Here is a 26,970-nt window from a genome sequence, read left to right as displayed (position 1 = left end):
GGCGGTTTCAATTCTCCGGAATATTTTCTTTCTTTGAAAACAAATTTGAAAAGGACAGGGCAAAATGTTCACATCTGTTAAATCTGTGAATGGTGGTTACATATGTGTTTATTATCCTCTGTATGCTTGAGATATTTCAACATTAAACATGTATAAGCTCAAAATATTGAAACAATGACTAAAAAAAAAAAAAGCAGAGACTCATCAACTTAACCAGTCTGAGGTAGTCTGTCACAAGGTTGTAAAAAATCAAGTCAGAATCTAACTACAAATCACACTTCACTTCAGACAGCTTTCCAGAGCGGACTGTCTGCTTCCCTTGAACACGAGACACAGCTCTAGAGAGAATATGGGAAACAAAGGGGCTCTGTCAGAACTGCAAGCTGAGTGAAGAATCCAAATTGCATCTCGAAGCAGGAGGGCTTCACTGAGGCATGACACATCCTTCTGACTCGTTGAGGAAATGACCTCTGTTGAGAAAACTGGCTGACTGGCTGTTTGAAACCACTGACTAACATGAGGTACAAAACAACACTGTTTTTGTATTATTAAAAGGCATGACATAGTTGAATGCCTCTTGCAGACCGAGCAGTTAGAATAAACTATTCAGTGGCCAGCAGTGGCAATTTTCATTTTAAGCTGTACTTATGAAGTAACAGTTGTGTAGGTCTTATTACATTTACTGGACAAATTAAAATACGAGAATGGCACCTGACACTGCCATGTGCCTACCAAGTTTATATCTGACAATTCCAAAATTGAGATAACCCTGCCCTCTGTTCCACATAGTCCTTTACTTAAAATAAAGGCTACCTTTATAAGTAAATAAGTATCTGTCTATTTTAGGTTGAATCTGCGGGGGGCAACTTGCGACTTTTGTTTTAGAGTCGTATTTACATTATCAGTCAAACGCAATCATCTCCAATAGATTGTGACTTATTACATAATATATTTGATTAAAAGAAGAGTCAGATTTCACTTGTTTTTGCAATTCCCTCTTTCCTGACACAAGTGAAAAGTTGGGGAGCAAGACTGCTCCAATGAGGCACCTTAACTGGCTCAGCTTCACTAGATGTGGAAGGAGATGTGGACCTTGACTGGATGTTAACCTTGACGTTCGGATTCCGTACATATGTGTTCTCAACAGGATCAGTCTAGGAAGATAAGTCAGGAAAAACAAAAACCCAAGAAATCACTTTCAAACAATGTGCAGCTCTTAGCAAATTTCTGTAAGGCATAATCATGATAACATATCTTGAGAAGAGGAAAACAAACTTCAGTTTGCATATTCACCTTCGGGATGTGTCATCACACAAAAGCATAACCGCTAGCTTTAATGTAAACAAAGATAAAGACAACAGTTAACAAAATGCTCCCATCTTCACTGCCGGTCTCCGACTTTGAGCACTGGTCTCTAATACATGTTCTTGACTTGTATTCCACAAACGAAATCATACGTGTGAATTAAGTGCAGAGTACTTAACAGAGTATGTGCTGCAGATTAGAGATAATTCTGTCCTTCATAAGAAGGAAATTTGGTCATCTACCAGGCATTACTTGAAAGTAAAAGAAACTAATTTATCAGTTTTGTGTTGGCTGAGGGTAACACCACTTTTTTATTCTGCAGCAGTAGAAATACCAGCACTTATATTCAGTTGTGCCCTTTTAACCAAGTATTTTTAGAAACTCAAAATGCTTGGGGTTAAAACTTAGCATTAAAGACCTTATGGAGCATACCAATCGATGATATATTCAGTTTGGCAATTTTCAAAATTACCAGGATTGCATTTTTGAAATGAAGGGCAATGAAAGCAATTTTGAAAAGAGGTTGGGGAATTTGTTTCAACTGTATTGTACAGCAAGAACAATGCTTAGATCAGAAGCTACAATTCAATAAAATGAACAATCAGCTTAAGGATTTTAAATAGGTACTTAAAATATTTTTTTCTTTTCCTTTACTATATTATGGTTACTCTTTTAGGGACAGGCTAGTGAGCTGGCTAACCCTGCAGGAGTCCTCTGCTGGGCACAGGCAGGTTTTCTGGCAAACCACAAGGCAAGACTTTGGTGGGGATGACTCACATGGCTCCCAACCAGGCCTTAAACCTTTAGTTACTGCGCTCAGGGGACGTGGGGAGAAGAAGGGTCTCCGGGAGGGCATCTAAGGAACTTGGAGCAGCAGCTATGTACCATCAGCTAGGAAGGTATTTCAATATTTTAAAAACTGGAACACCTGAGCTGAGGCATACCAGCTGTATGTCTGCTCTGAAGTGTGAAATGTGGCTGATTTCAGAAAACTAGTACAGCTTATGAAGTGGGAGAGCCAGGCCCGAATCCCACTCCTTGACTTCAAATCCAATATTATTTTTGTGGTACCAGAGGCATCTCCACAGTAAAGGTACTCATAGCAATTTAATGGTCATGGAGAATGAGTTACATGATCTCTTTTCCTGACAGTGAACTCTGATCACGAACAGGAGAGTGAAAAAAAGAAGAAACTGAGACTCTAAGACAAGTTTTGCCCAGTTCATAATTTTACGCAGGGAGAGTCATGGAGAAGGTACTCCTTTTAAATTATTAATCTGGAATATAAATCTGGGCTGGAGATAGGGCAGAAAGATCCTACTTTCTAGAAATCTCCTCCTTCTAGTTTCCATACAATTACATAAACTGCAAGCTGAATAAGAGGGGAGGGGGTTCAGTTAAAATGGAATTGATAAGCAAAGCAGTCCTGATGCATTTTACACTAATAAGAACGTAAAATGACCCCAAATAATCAAGTTAAGTAGCTCATAAAGTTCTCAAGAAGTGTCCAAGTAGGGGATTTGCTAAGTGCAAAAAACTGGGTCATTTTAATAAAATTTAAGTTTCTGACCTGTCACACAAAAGCCTGTAGCCCATAGCTTGAAAGAGATAAAAGCAGAAGTTTCTGTGCAAAGGATAATGCTGTGAATGGGACTGGACAGCTAATATAGTGGCTTTCTGCCTCGGGCCCAATTACTTTAAAGATACTTCAAAAATGAGAAAGGCAGGAGCTTGCTGTGTTCAGGAGTACAGGCTGACAATTGAAAAGCAGATCTGCTCTTTGAGCCCCATGAACACACGCTGGCCAGAGGTGAGCATGCGGTTTGATTACCTCTACTTTCTTGCAATGACATTAGAACACGCTGCCTTAAGACATTTTGTCAGCACGTGCCCTGCTGGGAGGTGTACATCATGGAAATCATCACCCCTAAAAATCGACCCCACCCCTTGCCCCCACCCCATAGTTGGTTCTTCAAACATTCACCATCATGTTTCACGACCCTATGAAAATTGTGACATGATGACAGTGTGATACTGAACAAACGGAAAAATACACCATCAAAGTTTAATCCTTGATTACAGAAATTAGTGACTCTTAAAGAACTCTCGAGGCTTTAAATACATACCTCTCGGCCCTTCTTTAGAATTACTGTCATTTATGAAAAGTCTGTTTCTCCTAACAAGTTTTTAACTCATAAATAAAAAAAACAACAGGAATGAGAATAGATTTTAAAATGATTTTCTTAGCTGCATGAGGTAAAACTGGTTATTCAAAAGAGGAAACATTTAGATTTAAAAACCAACCCAATACCAATTCTAATAAAATAGAATAATAAAAATTAGCATACCAGCTTCTTGGAACTATATGCTCTTAAAATAAATTCCAGAGATTAAACAAAATCAGGTAGTTTTTGTTAAAACAAATTAACAGTAAGTAAAAATATTTGAGTAATATTTTGAGATGGCATTGAGTATATTTAAAAAGTTGAACTATGCCATTTATGATGATACTCTGATTTTTAAAAAAAACCATGAATGCATAAGTGAAGTTTAAAAATTACCACTTTATTTCTCAAAAGTGTGTTTCTTAGAAAGACAAGGAACAAAGTTTGGTAAAGATGAATAAAACTCATGGCAATAACGTTTTGAATATTGAATTAACAAACTTTTTCCCACGTCTTCTAAAAGCTGTTAGAAACTAATACTTGTTAGATTAATAGATTTACATATTTCATTTCCTTTCTGGATTACTGCCAGTGTAAACAATAACTCAAAAGAGGTTTAATAGGAAGAATAAGAAAAATATAATACCACTTACATATTTTCTAATTCAAAGTGTTAATTACCACCAGCAGGACTGGTTTTTCAAGATGTTATTAATTTTATCTATAATTACATGCTTACTGATACATTTATAATTAAGGACTTATTCCATCCACTAAAAAGCAATTAATTTTACTGAACTTTCAGAATACTCAATAACTATAAGCCAGACTTTGCAGACAGCCTAAAGTTAACTTAATAGTTAATTGGCAATGATTCAGATATAACATTGGCAGCAAAGCATCTAATTAATAGCATATCAATTACGTTTACCTTCCAAACCTTTATCGTGGTTATAATACAGTCATTAATAGTATACTTAAACCATGGAAGTTAAATTCTTTGTGTTCTGAAAAACTATATAGCATTAAATGTAAGCAATGACTTGAATTAATAATGCAGGAAAAGCTGATAAACATGATATACATCCATAGCAGAGATATCACAATTCAATAATTGCATTTATCATTGTAAAAAGAATGATAAAAAGGAGAAAATAGTGAAAAGCAATACATAGCTAATATTAATTGGATAGTACCTTCTGATAATATCTGGAGGAAGATCTTGGAAACAAATCTTAACTGAACAGTATAAGCAATTCACTCAATATTTCTAAGCTGCAATCTACTGAGAAAGATGAGGAATATCTTTATGTAAATGTGATTTTTTTCTATTTCCTGGGTACCTAATTCTTTTTTCTAAGTAAACCTACTTCAAGGAGTTATTCTAATGAACAGGCATTAGAAACATCTACTACACTCCAATGTCATTTTTACCTACTGCTCTACTCTTCAGGGAAAAAAAAAGAAAAACTGAATGAGTATCAGCAGTATCATCCACAATACATAACACTGTCATGCAAAAAGTCTATAATGTTTCCTGAATCTATTAGGATTTCCCTACTGAGTGATCCACAAAATTTATTTCTAGAGTAGTGCAGTAAAATAGAAAAGTTTTCTTTCCCCCTAGGATCAGATCTGAGTTTTTGGTGAACTCCTCAAATTATGCAGTATGGTTTTCTGATAAATAATAAAAACAACTAAAACAACTCATCTTGAACATGTATCAATGGGCCTTTTCTACTCCAAAAATAATTATAGATTTGAAAAATACAAGAAGCAAAATATTCTCATGAGAAACCTGGTTTTAAAGTAAAAAATACCAAGATTTGATACAGATTAGATATAGGTTTTTAAAAAAGCTTACATCTAACATGTTGTTTGGTATTTGTAAATACAAAACTCTAAATTAACCAAAAAAATACAATTATCATCAATTATCTTTACCCGTTAGCTAGAAGTATTTTGGAAACAAAGTGGCAAGTAATCCAATTTTTTGTATTAAAGAAACACTTCAAAACCTCAACGTTTCACTGATATAATTTTTTCTGTTAACTGAGCTTATGATAAAAAAACAGTGTTAGGGAAATACTGTATCATTTGGAAAACAGCAAATCTAATATTTTATCATACTAAAACAAATAATAAATAAATCACTGAAGGTTACGACTAGTAAGTGCAATCTTACTAATTACAAATAATATAACTTGTTCCTCTTTCTGAAAATTTCTCCTTATTTTCAATATATCGACTTGAAAATCTACTCTGGAGAATTTACAAATGTTCTCAGAAAACATAAAAGAAACTTAAGTTACACGTTGGCTATTTATAATCTCTCTTCCAAACTCTAAAGGAATAATCTAAAATGAGACTTTAATGTTTCTCACTATTAATGAAAACACTGTGGACCTTTCCATAACCATTTATATTTGGGCATTAATGATAATATTAATAACAAATCTTTTTTGTGCTATGCCTAACTGAATAACACCACTTAAAAATAACGTATTCAAATTGTAAATGGAAACTTATAGTGGACTGGAAATAAAAACACAGCAAACCTTGAACAGTGAAACCTCACTTATAGGACGTGTAAGAATCCTAAGAATCTTAAGTTTATAAAAGTATTACTTACTGCTTGTCTGAAAACACAGTGTATAGCCCAACTATATGTCACTGTTGGATTCAAGGCCACTGTTAGGAATGGTAACCGTCTCTGTCCTATTGTAATACACTGCCGTCTCCCAGGACTATCAAGGCCCTCAGCTATTGCCAGGGAGATGCTTCTCTGTACCTGCTGAATAGCTGTTGATTCTCCACTCCGCTCCCTCATAGACATCACCACTTTCCAGAGGCAGTTTTTTAATTTGTCAGATACATAACCAAGGAAAAATTGAAACAAGCCTGGAAAGCAGGTTATCAAGCCTATCACATCTGCACTTAAAAAAATCATATACACATCAAGAGACTCTGGTTAAGTGCAGCTTATTCATATCCTATAGAATGAAGATATAGACTGAATAGTATTTCCCTCAAAAATTTTTCCTTATATCAAGATTCACAGAGGTGCTCTGGGAGGCCAAGGCCCCCAGAAGTCCACAAGGCAAGTGAGATATAATTAATCTCTATTTAACCAGAAAAATAAAATCTCTCTTAATTATAACCGTATTAAAAAAAAAAACTCGTTAAAAATTCACTCAATTCACAGGCTGACGATTTGAACCCTAATATAATTGCGCACACAACATTTTGGTCTTCCTTTCTAGAGGTTACAGGGTATACTTAACACATACTCAGTTTAATCTGATAAGTCCAAGCACCCAACAGTTTTAACTCTCTAAATGACAAAATAATAAATAAAAAAATCAGTTGAACCAGCAGTCTTTTCAAAAGTGTCATTAATCAATGAGATATTAAAGTCATAGTTCTACTGGCCATACCACTGGTATTTGACCTGCTTATTCATTATTAAACAGGAGTTTGGAAATATGTGCTATGTAAGGGTTCATCATGTTTATTTTGCCATCAATGCAGCACGACATCCGAAAGATAAGAGCACAGGAAGCAGTGAGGCACCCTACTGCTCCCCATGCTCCCTGTAAACCAGATTATTCCATGATCTAGCCCTTTCCAAGTCAGAATTCTGGATTTAAGGTGTGGATTAATCCAGTGATTATGAAGCTGACAGGTGAAAATTTATAAGCTTTTATCTACCACAGAAGTTCCTTTTTAATATTACTATTTTACATCGCATATGAAAACCAGAGCAGACGTCAGCTAGCCCACTGCTTCTCAACTAGGGGGTGTGTATGTTGTGTATCTTGATGTTGGGGTGGACGCTGGTTTAGGAAATTTGAGATCTTTCCACAAATACATGCCCCATTCTGAGCATATAAGAAAACTGCAGGATAGAGATAATGGCTGGCCCATTCAGTACTGAGAAACACTGAGCTAGCATCAGCATAGGATGTTGCTTATAGTTTGTTATCAATACATATATAAAGTGTCATGGTATTTTTAAATATCTTAGAAATACCTTAGAATATAAACAATTTATTATTAATATTATTGCCTCAAATCTATAAACATATTTAGGGATATTCCTCTGAAATACATTAAATAATCTATCAAAGATTTCTGCAAAACTGATTTACATAAAATTATAGTCAGTAAGATCTATAAGTTGTCCCAAATTCTTTTGAATTCTGCATAATATGAATCATCAAGGTTTTTTTCCATATAATTAAAATCTCTAGGAAATCTCTAATATTTGCTTATATCAGATTCTTATTTAGAAACTCATTTACTTTGTAGGCGATCAATTTGGAAAGCATATGTTAGGATCACTTTTTTCCCCTAGTAAAAATTAAAATAAAGATACCTTATAATTTTAGTAGTTTGGTTACTGAAATTTATACAAACATTCCTAAAGCTTTACGGCCAAAGCCAAACCAAGAAAAGAAAAAGCAAAAAGAAAATGCAGAAAGGCAGAGTAGCGACAGCAGGGCCAGCAGCACACAGCATGCAGCAGAGGTGAGAGTACATCGCGGAGACGTTAGCGTGTTCCGCAACCACAGGCAAGAAGGGGAAGAGACAGGGTGGAGGGCATGGGGTGGGGACACACAGTGCAGTAGTTTCTTACACGTCTGCCTTTGCTAGCTGGAGTACAGGACGGAGAGCGCTTCAACAAAGAAAGGAGAATACTGCACGTTACAAATATTCACACACGACTCTCGAAGGCTACCGCTGTATTAACAGACAAAGTATATCAACATACACATAAAGACACATTTTCTGATAGGTATTTTCAGGAAAAACTGGAGGATAGGACAGTAAAGAAATTGTTGCTCAGACTCGGTCTACGATGACTCACGGGACCCCACGCAAACAGTGACCCAAGAAATAATGCTCCATCAAGTGATGGACAATCTCTTTTCTGCAGAGGTTGGTAGTAACAACTGGAAATGTGAGAACAAAAATGATCCAAATAATTCTGATTTAGTGCTGGGTAACAGTTAATAAAATACTTAATCAGTCTTTTACCTACCAAATTCTTACTATTTCCAAAGATGATGCTTTTAAATGATAAAAGCTAACTTAGGCCTTCAGAATTACTGATAATGAATGAAAACAAAAAGTTACTTCAACAATACTGTCCATCCTGACTAGACATTAGGCTTAAGTCAAGAAGGACCTTCACCTTTCGGACATTAAAGATTAAGTAATTAGGGAAAAGCAGCAATAACAATAAGTAGGTAATAACTGTACTGAAATATCTCCCAAGTCTCTGGAACTTGGTGATGCATGAACAGCAGAGTTTTATAAATATAAACTGTATCTGCCTCTGGTAATTCCCTATATTCAACAGAACCTACCATCTACTGAGGATTTGCAATAGGTCAGGTTTTTATTTTTTATTTTTTTTAATAGGTCAGGTTTTTAAAAGACACAGAAGATGTGCCATTCACAGACTGGTGGGGAAGACACCATGCCACCCACAGTGTGACAAATGCTGTGACAGAGGTTAGCTGCAGAGTTCTCCGGGAAGCTGGGGGGCGAGGTGTGTGAGGGATGTACAAGATTTGTAGGGGGACCTAGAGAGGGAATTTATAAACTGAACTACAGGAGCTACAGAGCTCAGAGGAAACTGGAAGGATAAGAAACATCCTTCCAGGTGATCAGTGTTATTTGTACAACTCTGGCACACTAGTAAACAGGAACTTTTTTTTCTTTTTAGGTGACTTGGAAGGCAGATGACCTGAACACGGTGTCCCAGAAAGTTAATGGCAAACCAGGATTAGAAGGCCCGCAGGTTCCTAAGGAAGTTTTTGTGTCTTCGTCCAGTCATTCCTGTTGCTTTAGGCAGAACTCCCCCTCCCTAACCACGCGCTGCCCGCCTAGCACGCACTCGTCTTCCTCAGCATCTCTTACTCTGTGGACCATACCCGTCCCTCCGTGAGGACCGGCTCAGCCATCGGTTCTTTCAGAAAGCCTTTTGGCAGCCTTCTAGTTCGGTCAGGTAGCTCTCCTTTATACTCCCATGATAGACAGTCCATATCTTTTATTATTGTGCTGCTCCCAATTGTGTTATAATTATTTATTTACATGTGTGGTTTTTCCATCAGATTCAGATCCTTAAAGATCTGGAATACGCTTATCATAAAGCCTCTATAAAATTCTTAATAAATACTGAATGAATCCTTCTGACATTCTGCAAACTTACCTCATTCTTTTTTTTTTTTTATGGCATTTATCACTTTCTATACGGCACAGTATATAACTATGGATTTATTTTCTCTAACAGTAAAATAAGTGTTTTGAGGCCTACTTCTACGTCTGATTGATCTTAGCAGCTACCATTGTGCAAAGTAGAGTACTACATGTGTAGGAAGTGCTAAGATGTTTAATACAGAGAAACCTTTACTTTTTGGCTATCCCTATACTTCTAGACCAGAGTCAGGAATGTGCTGAAACCATGAAAAAAAAGCATGACTAGCTCAAAGTAAATATATTGCCACTATGCTAAAAACAAGTCAACATGTCTCTCAAAACCATCCCTGCATATGAAGGACAACACAGTGTATAGCTGGCACTGTACAAATGGAATTGGGGGAACACACATGGCACACACTTTCCCCTTTACACACACTCTCATAACCATGGTTTTCTACTAACAGTAGAAACTGGTCTCACAGTACATGCTGGTCTCACAGTACACGCTGGGAAGCAGGATGTTGTCTTCATATACCATTTAAAACTGTGCATTTTATATCTGGTATAAAACTGCTGCCATAAATTTCAGGCTGATTATGGAAGTAAGCACATGAGCAGAAACCAAAAGAAATTAATTTATCTTACAGACACATAATTTGGCAAATAGATTTTAAGATTCAGTTAATGAGTTCCAAAGGTCTTTTAAAGTAAGATATTGAAGAGTAAAAGACTAGGTAGTCATGGTTCTTTCTCTCTAGATTGTCTAAACTATTAGGATATATGATATACAATAAAAAACATATCTTATATATAAAATAATACATAATGCTGCCTAACCTAGGGAAGGACTGCATATGACAATCTTCTGAAATGGGAGAGTTTCGAGTTGGGTTGTATTTAATATGTGGATGGAAGATTTTTTAAAAAAGAAAGAGGAAATATCAAGAATGCCATAATTTATTGGATTCAGGCCTGGTTTGGGTCACAGGATTGAAAGATCTTCATAATGTATGTTTTAAAATTCTGTCTTCCACTGATTCTCCCGAATGATCAATCTTCCCCAGGTACAGCTACCCAATGCTGCCAAACCTCAGATTTCTGTGATGGGTTAGGATAGATTATGAAAGAAGCCAAGGGAGAGACCAGCTAAAAGCAAGGGATGAGGGAAGGAAGCTAGGAGCCATGACTGATATTAAATATTTTAGGACATCTTAGCAAGATTTTACCATGAAATCCAACAAGGAGTGGAACTTGGCCTGCCAATACTCTCAGACTACTTGCTTCTTGTCATACGCCAGGATACAAGAAAACAGTATTAGGAAGACCAGACAGTTGGACTATTGGGATAACTCTATTCCTTGATGTCTGACCTTTTTATTCCACACCTTTAATTGTGGTTTACTCTTTCCTCAGTACACTAGAATAAGCCTCCAGAAAGCAAGCTGGCATACTCTCACTTGCCAGGTTCTCCCAGTTTTTGTGAATTTGGCCTGAATGAACAGAGTGTAGAATTGTAATTTAAATAAAACTCAAAACTTACCTGTCATAGATTTAATAAGTGACAATATGTTAATAAATGACAGTATGTTTACCAAATATAAAGAACAAGTAGTTCATTTATATGACTATAATTAGTATGACCTTTAGTACAGTCAAGCCAAGTATTTTGGGGGCTCAATTGAAAAGAAGAAAATGAATGGAACAGGATGGGAAGTTTGCAAGCTGGTCTGATCATCCCTGGACTTCTGGCCACTGGGATGCAGGGAACAGATCAGGGAGAGCCTGAGCTGCTGAGCTCCACCTGCCCCTCACCCTGTTTGGTGCTGGGCCTAACACAGAGCCACCCCCAGGCAGTCTAGGAAGCAACAGGGCGTGTGGGGCTGAGAGAAAAGACGAGGTCAAGAGGAAATGATTTCCACAGCAGAAGGACCCTGGTGTCCGTTTCACTGCTGTCACTGGTGTCTCACCATGTGTGGGAATGCCTGACCCAAGAGACAAAATGGTCAGAGTGACGTCAGTTTGCCATGAACTAAAACCCCCTCTTATCTGCCCTAAACAGTGTCATCCATAATCCTGTTGCCACCCTTTCCCTATTCCTCCAAAGACTGAGAATTCTAAAACTTTACTAATGGGGGAGAAAACGATCCAGTCTACTAATGGGAGAATGCTGTGATCAACAACGGTTACAACCACTGGACTGAGTATTTTTCTTTGGTGCTTTTCTCTGTCAGAAGCCTACGATTCGGGGCACCTGGGTGGCTCAGTCAGTTAAGCGGCTGCCTTCAGCTCAGGTCATGATCCCGGGGTCCTGGGATCGAGCCCCGCGTCAGCCTCCCTGCTCAGTGGAGAGTCTGCTTCTCCCTCTCTCTCTGCCTACTTGTGCTCTCTATCTCTCTGTCAAATAAATAAATAAAATCTTTAAAAAAAAAAAAAAAAAAAAAAAAGCAAGCCTACGATTCTACATGGAGAGAAGCCCAACTACCCGAGTTGTCCTGAATTACAGAAGCAGGGTGCTGAGAATGCCTTCCACTTCACCTGAGTCGGGGGCAAGGAAGGGACCTGGGTCGCTTACACTGCTCTCCTGTCAAGGCTGCTCTTGCTGGAAACTTGACTCACACAGAATTGTCTAAACTGTGCAACTTAAAAGGAAGGCCTATGGCTCCAAATGTGTTCCCATATTGCCAGAAATTCTGGCATTCACTTGAATTTTGAACAGGCAAAATACACTGAGAAAAAACTGGAGGTGGGAGAGCGATTCTGGGCACTATTTTATGTAAAAAGAATTATTGTGTTAATAGGCCCACATGGGAGGGTTAAGGAAAAAAGTAAAGGGTCATTTTTGAGGAGGGGAGGTGCTAGTGATACAGTTCTAGAGAATCAGAGGGCAGTATGAGGTCACTAGGCCACAGGAAACAAATGGGGAAGATCCATGGTGTATGGACACCAAAGAACGTTTCATTTCTGCAATCTTGCTGAATCGCTGGCTTTATCCCTTACTAAACCTACAAGTTCCTGCTGCGACTCAAATTCTAGGTCTTCAATGTCATCTATTTCTCTTCTATTTCTAGGAGATAAAATTAGAAAAGAATGATCAGAGGATGTGTTGTATGCATTAGTTAAGGGTTACAATCCGCTCACTATGGCGGGCAGTCACGCACAACACTCTTAACTAGTTTTGGCACAAAGAACAATCAAGATTGATTCTATTCCTTAAGCTTCCAAATGCCTAAGAGAAAGGAAGCAACAGAAGTTTGGTTCATACTAAGTATTCTGGACACCAAACACAAGCATGCCAAGGAGTGAATACCATTTTTCAAAACATCACTCTACTCTGGCTTTGAGATGAACTGAATGGTAACTCTGGGAAGAGCAGTCATAGTTATCAACTACAGAGGTTTATGCCATAAAATATGAAGTAAGAATACAAACTATTTTTTTTAAACAGGAGCTTACTTCCTTCTCCCTGACATGCAAGCCTCACTGTGCAGCGGTCTTGGGGCTGGACAATTTGCGGGGGGAGTGCAGTGACTTGGATTGGTGTGGGGGGGGGGCAGAAGGCGAGCAGAAGGCCAAGGAAACATTTAAGTCACACTGGATTCCTGGATGAGAAAGGAAGCTAAAGGGAATGCAGGAAGGGAGGTGAATGGCCTATTACGAGTAAGGAAACAGTAACCAGTGTTACTGAGGGCTCTACACACTTTGTTTCTTTAAATTCTCAAACAACCTCTGAGGCAGTACCACTATTATTATCCTTGTTCTTCTGATGAGCAAACTGGGGCTTACCTAACAGAAAAGTTAGGGAACATGATCCCAATCATACGCCCAGAAAGTGGTAGAGGCAGCAAATCTGAGCCCCCTTGTGCGCTTAACCAATAAACTGGAAGAAGAGAACTCAGGAAGCAAACGAGGGAAAAACCAGGCTTTTTAAGAGCTGGAGCCCGATTCATAAAGATTCAGCCTGTGTGAACTCAACTCCTTTTCCCTTTATGATAGGAGTTCCTTTGTGCTGGTTTGAAATTAAGTGTTATGTCTGAACTGCACTTAGGCTGAGTGCTAGTGGGTGACGGACAAGAAAGGTCCTCCTGGAGGAAAGTGAGAGTGGGAGGCTTCTTCACTACAGCTGGGTGGTGGCTGAGAGAGCAGTGACAAGGCGGGTGCGGGATGGCATGCATTCCTGCAGCCCTTGGGCCGAGTAGAATGAACCTATCTGTTAAAATACACACGACTTCTAGGTTTTACATTCAGAGCTTTTTGTGGGAGGAAAGGGGATGTAGAGAAGAGTTTGTTAGGAAAAAAAAAAAATGGAAATGGTTTCCTAGTGGAAGGAACAGTTAAAATAATTTATTCGAACTTCCTTCCCAATCTCTCTCAAGTGAATGATGTTTCTATGGACATACTGTATTAAATATTTTAGTACAGTGAAACATACAGTAGATTATAATGTGAAATACTATTGTACTCAAGAGAACTCAAGAGAGTTCTCTTTTTATTGCCCTGTAGAATTAACTAGAACAACTGTCTCAAGAATAATGGAATGGTTTCCATTCAGAATGGACTTGGGTATAATATTTCAAAGACAAAAAAAAGTAACTTGAAAAAATTTTTTAAAATCTAGATCAAGAGTTTTCTTTAGTGGACAATTATGCGAAATACTTTTCTGAATATAAGAATTATGTTTAACAAAACACAACAAATAAGACCTACAAAAATTTCCCTGGTTGAAAAACCAGTGCTATGTAGAACATTTGCATTTGAATCCATTTTATTTTCCAGTTTCTAGAAAGGTTAAATGTTCGACATGATAAGGATTTTTGTGCCATTTAATGTGGAATAGAGAGAATGCATACATCTGGTATTTTAGTAAGGAGAATGAACAATATACATTAGGGACTTCTAAGTTATCAAATGGATAGAATTAATTTAGGAGAGAAAATGGTAGTGCAGTCAATTTATAGTGCATGTAGCACATATGTTAACGAAAATCACTTTCCACATTACAGGTGAAATTCTGTCAGCATTAAAAACTGATTTGTACTCAGTCATTATGTCACAGTAAAATCTATTGAAAGATTTAATAAAACATATCACTTTTTTCTGATTTTACCACCAGAAGTTTACTTCTGAGAAATAAAATAGCAAAGTGCCGAAAACGGGAATGTCAAATAGAAATCACAATGAAAAATAAAAATGAGCATTTTCATATACATATCTACATAGTGACAATAATCAAATAAACATTCCAGTCTTCAGAATTGTTGCAAAGAAAGGAAATACAGATGCTCTGATGGCCAAAGCATTTTTCAAAGTACATTTTCACTTTCTGATGTTTAATAAAGATAAACTCTTCATTATATTTCAGGTAAGAAAGAAGTTAATTTTGTCTCATAAATAAATTACCAGGTGTGATATTTCTAAAACTGACTGCATTACTGGGCAAAATTCTTCAATTCAATTCACTGATGTCTTTTACTGAAGGATGCATTGGTTTGAAAATCAAAGACTTACGTCATCCAAAAAATCAATCAGTGAAGATGAGGAAGAAGAAAAGGAATCCTATTTAACGAATACAGCAATAAGAAATAGAAAATATGGATGAAGCAATTTAATACGAACAAATAATAAATCAAAAATTTTGTAAAACAATTGAAAGGCAAATGACATTAATTCAAATAAATAAATGAGAAAAGCAGTCATTGGCATCATTTCTCAAGAAACTTAGAAATCTATTAATTTTTAAAGCGTGGTTCTTTTTCCCTTTCCCAAAGAAATGAAATACAATGCACACATTGTGCCCAAAATGTAATAAAATGAAGTGCACGGTCAATCATTAATAATCAAATTAAATGAAGCACTTTAGAAGGGTCACAATTAAAAGTGAGCAGTTCCCACTGGAATGTAACCTCTCTGAGAACAGGACTTGGTGAACTGGGTCACTACTCTATCTCCAGCACCTAGAACAGTGCTCCACACAGAGACTTGTGATTGTTTGTTTAATAAAGATATAATCACTAACTTAAATCTTCTGAGACAAAAATATACTTTATATCATAAAATTGTTTTTTTTTTTTTCAGCAAAGAATTTAAACACTAAAGAAGGACAGTCATAGAGTCACTATTTCCTTATTATGGAATATACTGCCTAATACTTTCTATGTAATACTTTTAACAAAAAGTATTCCTATTGTTAACTTCTAAAATAATTGAACGGATTTGAAGCTAGACCCAGCATTGCCCTATTGTGAGTTTTGACCTTTTTCACTTTTTTTTTTTTTAATTGCGGCTCTGTGCTTGGGAGAAAAAGGAAAGTGTCAAAATTCTTTCAAAAGTTTGGATTTGTTCTGCATTTACTGTTTCTCAGGGGAAGAGACAAAATTTCTTTTAAATCTTATGACTCTCACATTTTGACCTTTCTTAGATTTTTCTTAAATACAAATGTGATTACAGTTTCCATAAGAATGCAGAACATGGGGTGCCTGGGTGGCTCAGTCGTAAGTGTCTGCCTTCGGCTCAGGTCATGATTGATCCCAGGGTTCTGGGATGGAGCCAAGGCCGTATCAGGCTCCCTGCTCTGCAGGGAGCCTGCTTCTCCTTCTCCCGCTCCCCCTGCTTGTGTTTCCTCTCTAGCTGTGTTTCTCTCTGTCAAATGAATAAATAAAATCTTTAAAAAATGCAGAACATACTCTTCTTTTAACATGTTTTTGTTTATATAAGATTCTAGGTCCTCTTATGTGGGAGGCAATAAAACAGTTTCGTTGCAAATGAATTTTAAGTCACAAAGTGAATTTTAAATGGACCGCAGGGAATACTTGAAAAGTTTAATACTTACTTCAAATTGATCCAGAGCATCGGTAGGCGTATTCAAAAATGCCAAGAAAGAATGCTGTGAGTCTTGGTGCTCTATACCTAGAAGACAGCAGCAACTTTTTTTAAAACTAGAACAATTTAAACTAATTTTCATGGATAACCATTCCTGTCTGAATCTATTAAGAGCTGTTCACAAACTACCATATTTTAAAGCTGATCAACACTATTAATTCTACATATTTAAAAAAACTATATTAGTGTTTCTTGGAATATCACTTAACAGTTAAATCAGTCTCCATGACATACTTGTTTCCTGACTTGAGGACTTGAATTTCTTTCTTTTCCCACATAGCACATCAGAAGAAACACATTACATCTTGGTAGACTTGGGAGAATTTTAAAAACATGGTTATATCTGATTTTTCTAAGCTAATTTATCACCAAACAAGGTTTCTGTTTTGAAAAACTTTTAGCAAACATATAGTAAGCATTAATATAAATAATCTCTTATGATAATGTCGTGATAAAACAAATGTATTTAGTTATGAAAAAACTTTTGTCAAGGCCTCAATCTGATTTCAGGTATTGTTTTATTGACAGAATAAATCACTCATACCCTAGTTTTTCTCAGATGAAGTTATAAAAGCTGGTGCATATTTGTTAGCTATGGCATTAACTTCAAATGCATAATTTCCAAAATAATTCTTAAAATTTATATACAATGATAAATACAACCAAACACACATTTTCGACTTCCACATCCTTAGGAAGTGACATTAACTCATTTGTGTGGCTTTCCTACTACTCTCTAATAACTAACACCATGGATGCCAGATGAGGCACTATGTTCAGAAATTCATCCAGTCAATAAATATTTATTGAGAGCCTTGTGCCAAACCTTGTCTAGATACCAGGTCATATTAGTAAATGAGCAGAAAAAAAATCCTTGCCCTCACTATATTATATAAATACTACATTATATTATTTAAGTAGTATAGTACATTATGTTACAACACAAAGTGAAATTTTATTATCTACAATGTTCTAAATCCAAATAAAAGCTATAGGTTAACATGCTTTCATAAAGCAATGTGATAAACTTAAGTTATTTCTTCTGCAAGTTTAGATCTATTCTAAAAATGATGCAGTCAGTGACATGAGGCATGTTATAGTCAGTCACACTCTGCACTGGTCTCTCTTCTATTAAACTGCCTTTAGGGCTACAGATCCTCCAGGTCCTATATATTCTTTTTCCTCTACTCACTGAATAATGCAGCTCCCTTCCACTCTTCATGTTTGAAAACTGCTTAATTCTCAATTTAGTGTGAAGCCTTGTGCTCAGTGTGATTCCTAATTCACTTTTGCTGTTCCTTCCTTTCCTGTTCACTAGGAAATCGAACCGACAAAAATTTTTTGAATATCTACTACTTTTAGTGGTTTTTCATGTCAACTCCTTTATGTGATACCTTCTCTTTCCTCCACAATTTTATTTTTTTCTCCACAATTTTAAAAGCAGATACAGAGACCCAACCAGCTTGACATCACTGTGTGTCACAGGACTGAGGAATTACAGGGAAGCATCACATAATGTATGCATAACATAAAGCCATTAATTAGTTCACTATTCAGTCAGGAATACTGACTTTGTAAGAACAATGAATTTATCTACTTATTTATTTTTTAAAGTAGGTTCCACATCCAGCGTGGAGCCCAAGGCAGGGCTTGAACTCATGACCGTGAGATCAAGAGTCAGATGCTCAACTGACTGAGCCACCAAGGTGCCCCAGCACAAAGAATTTCTAATAACTGCATATAAGAGATCCCTTCATTGAGAAAAAAAACATTCTGAATTTGTTTTTATTAAATCTTCACATTCTTAATGACCACATTATGGAAACAAAGTTTAAGTAAAGTTCCTGTAATAGCTGCCATGCACTCTGAGTTACTTTTCACATTAATGGAAACATGCTCAGGTAATGCTTTCAAGAAAATGGGAATAAATCCTGAGAAATCCCTCAGGGTAAGCAGTTTAAGAATCAAACGTGGAAGAAAACAATGAAATGCCAGAACAGTTCATCACTGAATTGCTTTCTAATATGGGATTAGATTAATCTTTAGTTACTTCATACATTGTTTCCTCAACTACCCTGGAAGTGAATCCTACGACACTTGAAAAGAGTATAAAGTACACTATAAAAAGTATTTTTCCCCCCAGTCACAAAAACCTTATTTGTGAAATCATCCACGGCACTGAAAAAACAGTCCAATTTATGGCAAAATGAGTTTTTCTGTTACCATGAAATCTTTAAACCATGTATACTAAGTACAACAAAATGACTGAAACCAGTCTAGTGAGTGTGTGTGTCAAATAAGCATATACATATCCATCAGTGAGCGTCAGCGTGCTTCGTGTGAACAATTCTCTGACCTACATGTACGCGGATTCTTGGGTAATAAAATACATTCACAACAGAATAAGCCCTGATTGATGCAAAACACATTCTCATACCCTTTTCAGATCTAAGCTCTTCAGTGTCCTTTATCAGTTGTTCGATTTCTGAGAGTAGCTCCAAGTTCTTCTTCTCTGAATCTTTTAGTTTACTTCAATAAGGGAAAAAAAAATGAAAAATGTCATTATTTTTACTGCTGGTTAGTGAGCCATCCTACAGTACGTAGTTGGAGCTTCCTGGTTTAAATGTCAGTCACATCAGGTCAGGGAAGTGCAAAGCCACTGCAGGAAAGACAAATCCCGCCGGTCATCTACTGTTATATAAATAAAATTTCACTGCAACACAGCCAGACTCATTCATTCACAGACTGTCTCTGGCTGCTTTCACACAATATCACAGTTGAGTAGCCAGAGGTGATATGGCCCACAAAGCCGAAAATATTTAGTATCTGGCCTTGTATAGAAAAAGATGCTGACCTGGAGCTAAATGATTATATTTTAAAATGTCATAAAATCAAAGGTTAAATTTAGGATTTTGTTAGACTCTTCCACAGAGAACCATGAAAGTGGAGCATTGTTATGAGTACATCTGTAGTTTCCAATTTCATTCAGTCTGGTTTATGAGCGAATGTGCAAATGCCTGTGTCCCAGGCACGGGAAGGTAGCTCATGCTCGTTCTACTTACAACACAGAGAACGACATTCAGTAGCTCTTTGTGTTAGGATCAACTCACATTCTCCAGAAAATGTTCTCTCAAAATTTCAATGTCATGCTATCACATTTAAGCAAAGCATACTTAATTTATGTCTGGATTATTTATAACAAGAGTTTATATTTCAGTGGGGTGCCAGGCAACCGCCCTCTAATTGGATTCAAAACATTAATGATTACAGTTTAAGGACTAAGGCTTCACACCATTACAAACTGAAATTTATGGGATTATATTTCTTTTCATGATTGAATGCCTCTGGAACTCCGCTATTCCAGCACCAAATGGATTTTTCTATTTATATGTTGATTTGTAACACTAACTTTCTATTGTTCCTCTCTATCACCAATACTGACTTATTCTTGAACCATGGTTATATTCAATCAAATTAAGATTTTTATTTTATCACTTATTTATTCTATTGTTGTGATAAGGATTGAAGGAATGTATTTATCCAGTAATTGTCTCAGACTGTGGAGGATATACTTGTTTTAAAACATAAAAGAACATGAAGAAACAATTATAGAGAACCTTCATTGTAAAAGATCTATGGTAGAGGCCAGAATTCCCAGATGACTGTATTTTGTTCTAAATATATGTTGCATTTTTATACTAATATGATACTCTTGAACAGGAGAGAATTTTGGATTTAATGGAACAGAATTTGAGAGTCAACTAAATTTTACAAAGTAAGGGGGAAAATAAAATATTAATTAGCACTATTAATTCTACTTTATGGACAAGTCAGAGGACTAGTCTTTCAGCTAGTCTGTTTTCTAAATACAAACAAGGTTGTATTAAAATCCCATCACTGCATACAAGGCTTGAAAGCATTTATTAATTTTCAAATATTCATAAATTTTTCTGGTCATTACTTAAAAGAAAAAAGTGATAGGTATGAACTTCTCCCCAAATACTTTTGGACCAACTTAGAAATTATTCTAGTAGACTCAACTCGACCAAGTATATTCAACCTTACCATTCTGTGATGATGTTAGCTGCTTTAACTTTATTCAGCTCTTCTTGGATGGCCTGCTTAGCTCTTATTTCTGCATCCAGGGCTGACTGCAACTCCAGCCTAGCTGACATATCCAGTTTTGCAAAACGACGCATTTTCCAGGGCATATCCTACCAAATAATATGACTGTTGTTAGCTCCATCCTATTTTTTCCTTAACATTTAAATTCAGTAATGCAAGTAAATTTAGAAACTACATAAAGCACTATCTTTCTCTGATAACAGAATAGAACTGAAACACTGTTTGTGAAAGTATATTATTTTCCATTAAATTCAGAAATAATTGTAGACCCACATATAAGGAGTTTATTTTCCATACTTATTACCAATAACAGATACCTATACAAAATTACAGTTAAGCAGTGATGTGTTATGATTTCCTAAACTGGCAAAGACTTGGACTAAGTGAATTCTCAAGAAAAACTTTACAGTGAGCTAAAGCCTAGACAAACCGATAGAAGTGCTCAGATTTAATATAGTGTTTGAGCCTCCCCTCCCACCCCGTATGATAATTCTCCATGCAAAACAGCAGAGCTTACTGTTGCTCGTGCACCCAAGCTGGAATTTCTCAAAGCTTCCAACTCTTCTGTCATTTTAGAAGCTAAGGCCTGGAGATACCCTCGTGCATCCTTTTCATCACTGACCCTGGAATACATACACATACAGACAAAGGACAAAAGTAACACAAACAGAAAAACTTCAGTGAGAGATATATTGTTTTAAAAGCCTCATACAAGAAATAAGTGAAATAAATGTCTTCTTTCAAAAGATCTACCACAGTACTACTGCCTGACAATAAGTGGGAAGAGGTTTACTGAACTGTTTCAGTTATCTATCTATCTGGTCATATTTAGGAAAGTTCAAATTACTTGTATCTGATAAATTAGTAAAATTTCACCCTTGAACCACAGAGTATTCTTTTAATCTAACATTAAAAACACACATATTTACATGATTTCTAAAGAATATTAAGATTTCTAATTGGGTTCTGCCATTTTATCTTATGAAAACAAAATGCATCAGTTTTAAAACTGAAGTACCCTATATTTAGAAAGTTTAAAGTAAAATAGTCTGCAAAAATCAGGGTTGTACTGCAATACAGCTCCTCTGTTTTCTAAAATGGTCAATAAAATACCAGTCAAAAGGAAAAGATTAAAGTCTACTGAAGCTCATAACTGTCTTAAGACTATCTTGCTGATGTAACTATTACGATTCTATAAAAATGTTTTCAAATTATATTCAATGACACACATTCTAATTTTCAGAATTTGTCTAAGAGAAAGTTTGTGTTTTGTTACATCTTCAAAACAAGGGCAAGGCTAGGATAAGGACTGCCAGCATATGAAAATCTACAAAAGAAGGTCCTATCCTCAAGAAGAATGAAAACAATTAGTATACAGAAAGTGCATACTATTCAGGGCACTGAATAGTAATGAGAAAAGCTTATTTCAAGTAAATCAATAAGTATCTTGATGCATATGGCAAATTGAAATCTTGAACTTGGCTTTAGCATCTTTTAGAATTTAAACTCCTGAGGAGCCAAATTCATATATTTCTATCTATATATCTTAAAGAGGCTCTTTAAAAGGGATTTGGTTCTCTTTTCTCTCAGATGGGAAGGTGTACTGGAGGACAAGCAAAAGAATCTAACAATAAAAGCGATCCAATCATTATAAAAAGTTGCCCAGCCTAGTTCGTTACATATTTTTAGGCTCTATATACATATATATTTTTTTATTGCCTTTTAAGGGAAAATGGCTTTAGAAAATACTGTTTGTGTAGTGGGAAGTGGTTTCCTTTAAAATTCTTTAACTTTGGACACCACACGTGACCACGACCTTTTGATTTAATCATCTGATCTACAGCATAAAGAATAAGTGAAGATGAAGGAAGATTACCTTTTTTTTTAGAGTACCAAGAAAGACACTTAAGAAAACTGTATTATCATTTAAAGGGCCAGGCTAATCAGCCTCAACTAGCATTGCTTTAGTGCCTATCTACCACAGTGATCTCGGCTTATGCACATTCCAACCTGCTTCCATAACTCCGGAAAGCAGTAAATTCTTGTACATGACTTTCATGCTGTTTAATGTTTCAAATAAAAACCAATCTCTACCTCTGAAACAAATAATACATTGTATGTCAAAAAAAGGAAGAAGAAGAAGAAAGAAGAAGAAAGAAGAAAGAAGAAGAAAAAAAGAAGAAGAAGAAAAGGAAGAAAGGAAGAAGGAAGAAGAAGGAAGAAGAAGAAGAAGGAGAAGGAGAAGGAGAAGGAGAAGATGATAGCAGGAAGGGAAGAATGAAGAGTGGGAAATCGGAGGGGGAGACCAACCATGAGAGACTATGGACTCTGAGAAAGAAACTGAGGGTTCTAGAGGGGAGGGGGGTGGGGAGATGGGTTAGCCTGGTGATGGGTATTAAAGAGGGCACATAATGCATGGAGCACTGGGTGTTATACGCAAACAATGAATCATGAAACACTACATAAAAAACTAATGATGTAATGTATGGTGATTAACATAATAAAAAATAAATAAAATGGGAAAAAAAAAGAAAAAAAATCTCTTGTCATTTTTGTTTTATTTGCATGTTGAATACGTTCACATTCCCTGACCCATGTGGTCTCCCGCTAAGTCTCAATTTTTTATTAAAGCTCTGTCTATTTTCTTGGCTACAGAGAATTAATGAAGGGAAGGGTTAAAAAAAAAAAAAAAAAAAGACTGGGTCAGTTACAACTCCTGCCATTTAAATTCCACTGGGCCCTGGTCTACAACAATTCCTTTTTAGAATGATTGCTATTTGTTTCCAACCTTGATCCTTGAAGTCTCACTTCCCTCAGACCAACACTGTCTTGCCCTTTTCTTTAGGCCATCTGGATAAGTTGACTCATGCCCATTTTAACTTTTTTTTTTTTTTAAGTTTTAGAGGCAAGTAAGTCCCTCATCTTTCCTTTGGCCAAGTCATTTAAATGTATTCCTCATCCCACATATATACAAATAATTACCTTCTTTGAAAACAGCTTTCAATTTCATCACTTCCACTGGCTGCTGTAAACACATACAGACATTTTCTAATCCAGAAAGGTTCCTGTCCCAATCCCTCTCCCTGTCACTGTGATACAACCTGTATCTAATTACTCTAGTATTTAACCCCTCACTAACTCATACATACTTTCTGAGGTCTGATTTCTACCTCAACTATTTTGCTGAAACCACAGTTCATTCAAGTGACAAGTCAACTATAAAAGGCCAATTTCAATCTCTTTTGTTTTTCTGCCATAGCTAAATCCTCTACTCCCAAGCTCTTTCAAGTAATTAATGCAGAAATACTTATTAATACTGACTATTATGTAGGGCATAATAGTCAGAGAAGATCTAGGAGATAGTCCTTAAAACGTCAGGGAGGTAGGACATACACAGTAGAGTGATTAAGAACTTGATTCTTGAGTCAAACAGACCTTGGTTCAAATCCTAACTCGCTGCTCACCAGCTCCGGGACTTGGGCTAAGTCATTTACCCACTTCTAGCTCTCTGCTATCTCACCTACAAAGTGGGGATATAATCCTACCTCATAGGACTGTTGTAATAACTAAATGAGAATCCTGTACAAGTGAATTTTCAGCCCAACGCCTGGAACATACTATGTTGTAATCAGTATAAGCTACGACTATCCACAAACGAAGATTAATGAATGAGGAATAGTTCAAATAATGTGAGGAAATTTAAATAAAGGGAAATAAAAGTGTTATTATTGAGACCCTTTGCTGATTATGAAAGCACTTTCCTGACTGCCCTCTACCTTCTATATGCTGCCCTCACCATATTATCCTTCTTTCTTTCCTCCTTAAAAAGATCTCAACAATTTCAATGGCTTTATTGACCAGGAATTAAATCCCCAAATTTATATGCTTTACCCTAACCTTTCTGTAAGCTTTTCAAAAGCGTATTGGAACTCTGTACCCAGATGTCTCAGGAGGAGCCCAGACTCACCAACAAGCAAAATAACACAAACAAAATTGATTATATCTTCCCCAAAGTTGGTTCCTTCTCTGACTTTCCTACTTCAATGATATCATCATTTTCTTAATCTAACTCTGAATTTCAGAAAAACGAATTCTTCCTCATTTCCTGACCTTCCTTCATAATTAAGTCCTATAGATTCTTCTCGCACAATGTCTTCTCCATTTGTTCACTTTTTCCCAAACTTCCCTCCACTTCACCCTGAACACCACTGTAGAGAGTTGTCTTCCTAATGCATCATGCAATCAATGCCATTATCCTTTGCAAAAACCCTCTCCTTCTTATAAATAAATAAAGTTGAAACTCTTACCCAATATTCATGGTAACTATACAGTAGTAACTTTACTAGTCTTATTTCCTACTATTGTTTTATACGAAATCTCCAATTCAGCCAACCTATGTATAGGACCCTTTATTAACCTCAGGGTTTTCAGAAAATGCATTATGGGTTCAAATGATTACCCCCAACTTTCTCAAGCACCCAGTCTGAGGTAACTCTCCTCTACACTCCCATAGGAAAATCGGTATTGTGTAATACATAGGGCAACTTACATTTAAGTCTTATAGCTAATCTCCAGATCTGGTCACATTAGTTTTTAAACTTTTCAATGATACATTAAAAGCAGCTTGACAGCAAAGTACTATACTTTATAGGCCATCCTACCTTGTATTATACCAGAAAAGTGCATTAGATGTGAGGAGAAGCATTTTATTTATTTATTTATTTTTGGGGTGTGTGTGTGTTTGTTTATTTATTTATTTATTATGTTCTGTTAGTCACCATACAGGACATCATTAGTTTCTGATGTGATGTTCCATGATTCATTGTTTGCGATTTTAAAAATCACTCTTATGGACTAGCTTATGATTCTGACCTTTCATTGTTGTATCATTTCAAAGAAAAAGTGAAGTATTCTGATGAGTCAATGGTGAGAAGAAAGGCGTCTGCTCTAACACAGTGAGGAGCAACAAGGTCTCCCTTCCCTAAAAGGTATTCTTTCATATGAAAGGGATATTTCATAGGAAAAGGCAGAGGGAGCCAAGTAAGATGACCATTAGCAATGCATCCAAGTAAGATCTTATTTACAATAGTGCTTGTTCTGTTTTAAAACTGTTACTTTGTCCAAAGGAAACATTTAAAATACTATATATCACAAGTTCCTAAAACCTTGTCTTGGCATCATTTCATTTTTTAAAGTTTTAACTTAAATTCTAGTTTGTAAACATACAGAGTAATACTAGTTTTGGGTATACAACATAGTGATTCAACAATTGCATATGACAACCAGTGGTCATCCTGCTAAGTGCAATCCATAATCCCCATCACCTATTTCACCCAGCCCCCCACCCACCTCCCCTCTGGTAACCATCAGTTTGTTCTCTATAGGTAAGAGTCTGTTTCTTGGTTTGCCTCTCTTTTTTTCCTTTTGCTTGTTTTGTTTCTTAAATTCCACATATGAGTGAAATCATAGGGTATTGGTCTTTCTCTTACTGACTTATTTCACTTAGCATAATACACTCTAGCTCCATCCATATTGTCACAAATGGCAATATTTCATTCTATTTTATGGCTGGGTAATATTCCATTACATATACATTATACCACATTTTCTTTACCCATTCATCAATCAACAGACACTTGGGCTGTTTCCAAAATTGGCTACTGTGGATAATGCTGCTATAAACATAGGGGTTCATGTATCCCTTTGAATTAGTATTTTTATACTCTTTGGGTAAATACCTAGTATTGTGATTGCTGGATCACAGGGTATTCTGCATCTACTAAAATGATCACATGGATCTTGTCCTTTCTTTTATTAATGTGATGAATCATGTTGATGGAGTTGAGAACACCAAACCAACCCTGCAAGCTGGGAATAAATTCCACTTGATTGTGGTGAATGATTTTTTAAATGTATTGTTAGATTCAGTTTGCTAGTATTTTGTTAACAATTTCTGCAACTATGTTCATCAGAGATATTGGTCTGTAGTTCTCTTTTTTTGTGGTGTCTTTATATGGTTTTGGTAATGCTGGCCTCATAGAATGAATCTGGAAATTTTTCTTTTCTATTTTTGGAATATTTTGAGAAGAATAGGTATAATTCTTCTTTAAATGCTTGGTACAATTTGCCTGTGAAGACATCTGGTCCTGGACTTTCGTTTGTTGGGAGTTTTTTCATTACAGATTTGATTTCTTTGCTGGTTATCAGTCTATGCAAATCTTCTATTTCTTCTTGTTTCAGTTTTGGTAATTTTATATGTTTCTAGGAATTTATCCATTTCTTCCAGGTT

At 36.2% G+C, this 26,970-nt stretch overlaps 1 protein-coding gene across 8 annotated transcripts in view; it reads right to left on the bottom strand.

The window, feature by feature from the left end:
- The window catches only part of CDC42BPA (CDC42 binding protein kinase alpha), a 330,947-nt gene that overhangs the window by 52,686 nt on the left and 251,291 nt on the right, over positions 1 to 26,970 (bottom strand). For 3 of the 8 annotated variants that reach the window (XM_021689883.1, XM_044915972.1, XM_044915973.1), the window contains 4 exons: positions 21,199 to 21,304; positions 20,622 to 20,770; positions 18,994 to 19,085; positions 16,507 to 16,583 (listed from right to left, as the gene is read on the bottom strand). In XM_021689883.1, the coding sequence (XP_021545558.1) occupies positions 16,507 to 16,583; positions 18,994 to 19,085; positions 20,622 to 20,770; positions 21,199 to 21,304 (424 nt within the window). Of the gene's footprint in view, positions 1 to 1,049; positions 1,155 to 8,109; positions 8,149 to 15,185; positions 15,234 to 16,506; positions 16,584 to 18,993; positions 19,086 to 20,621; positions 20,771 to 21,198; positions 21,305 to 26,970 lie in introns of all 8 variants that reach the window. The other 5 variants (XM_021689881.1, XM_021689882.1, XM_044915969.1 and 2 more) reach the window with 4 other exon arrangements.

The sequence above is a fragment of the Neomonachus schauinslandi genome, chromosome 6 (assembly GCF_002201575.2).
Source record: "Neomonachus schauinslandi chromosome 6, ASM220157v2, whole genome shotgun sequence".
Lineage (NCBI taxonomy): Eukaryota > Metazoa > Chordata > Mammalia > Carnivora > Phocidae > Neomonachus > Neomonachus schauinslandi.
This window is presented reverse-complemented; position numbering and strand designations above follow the sequence as displayed.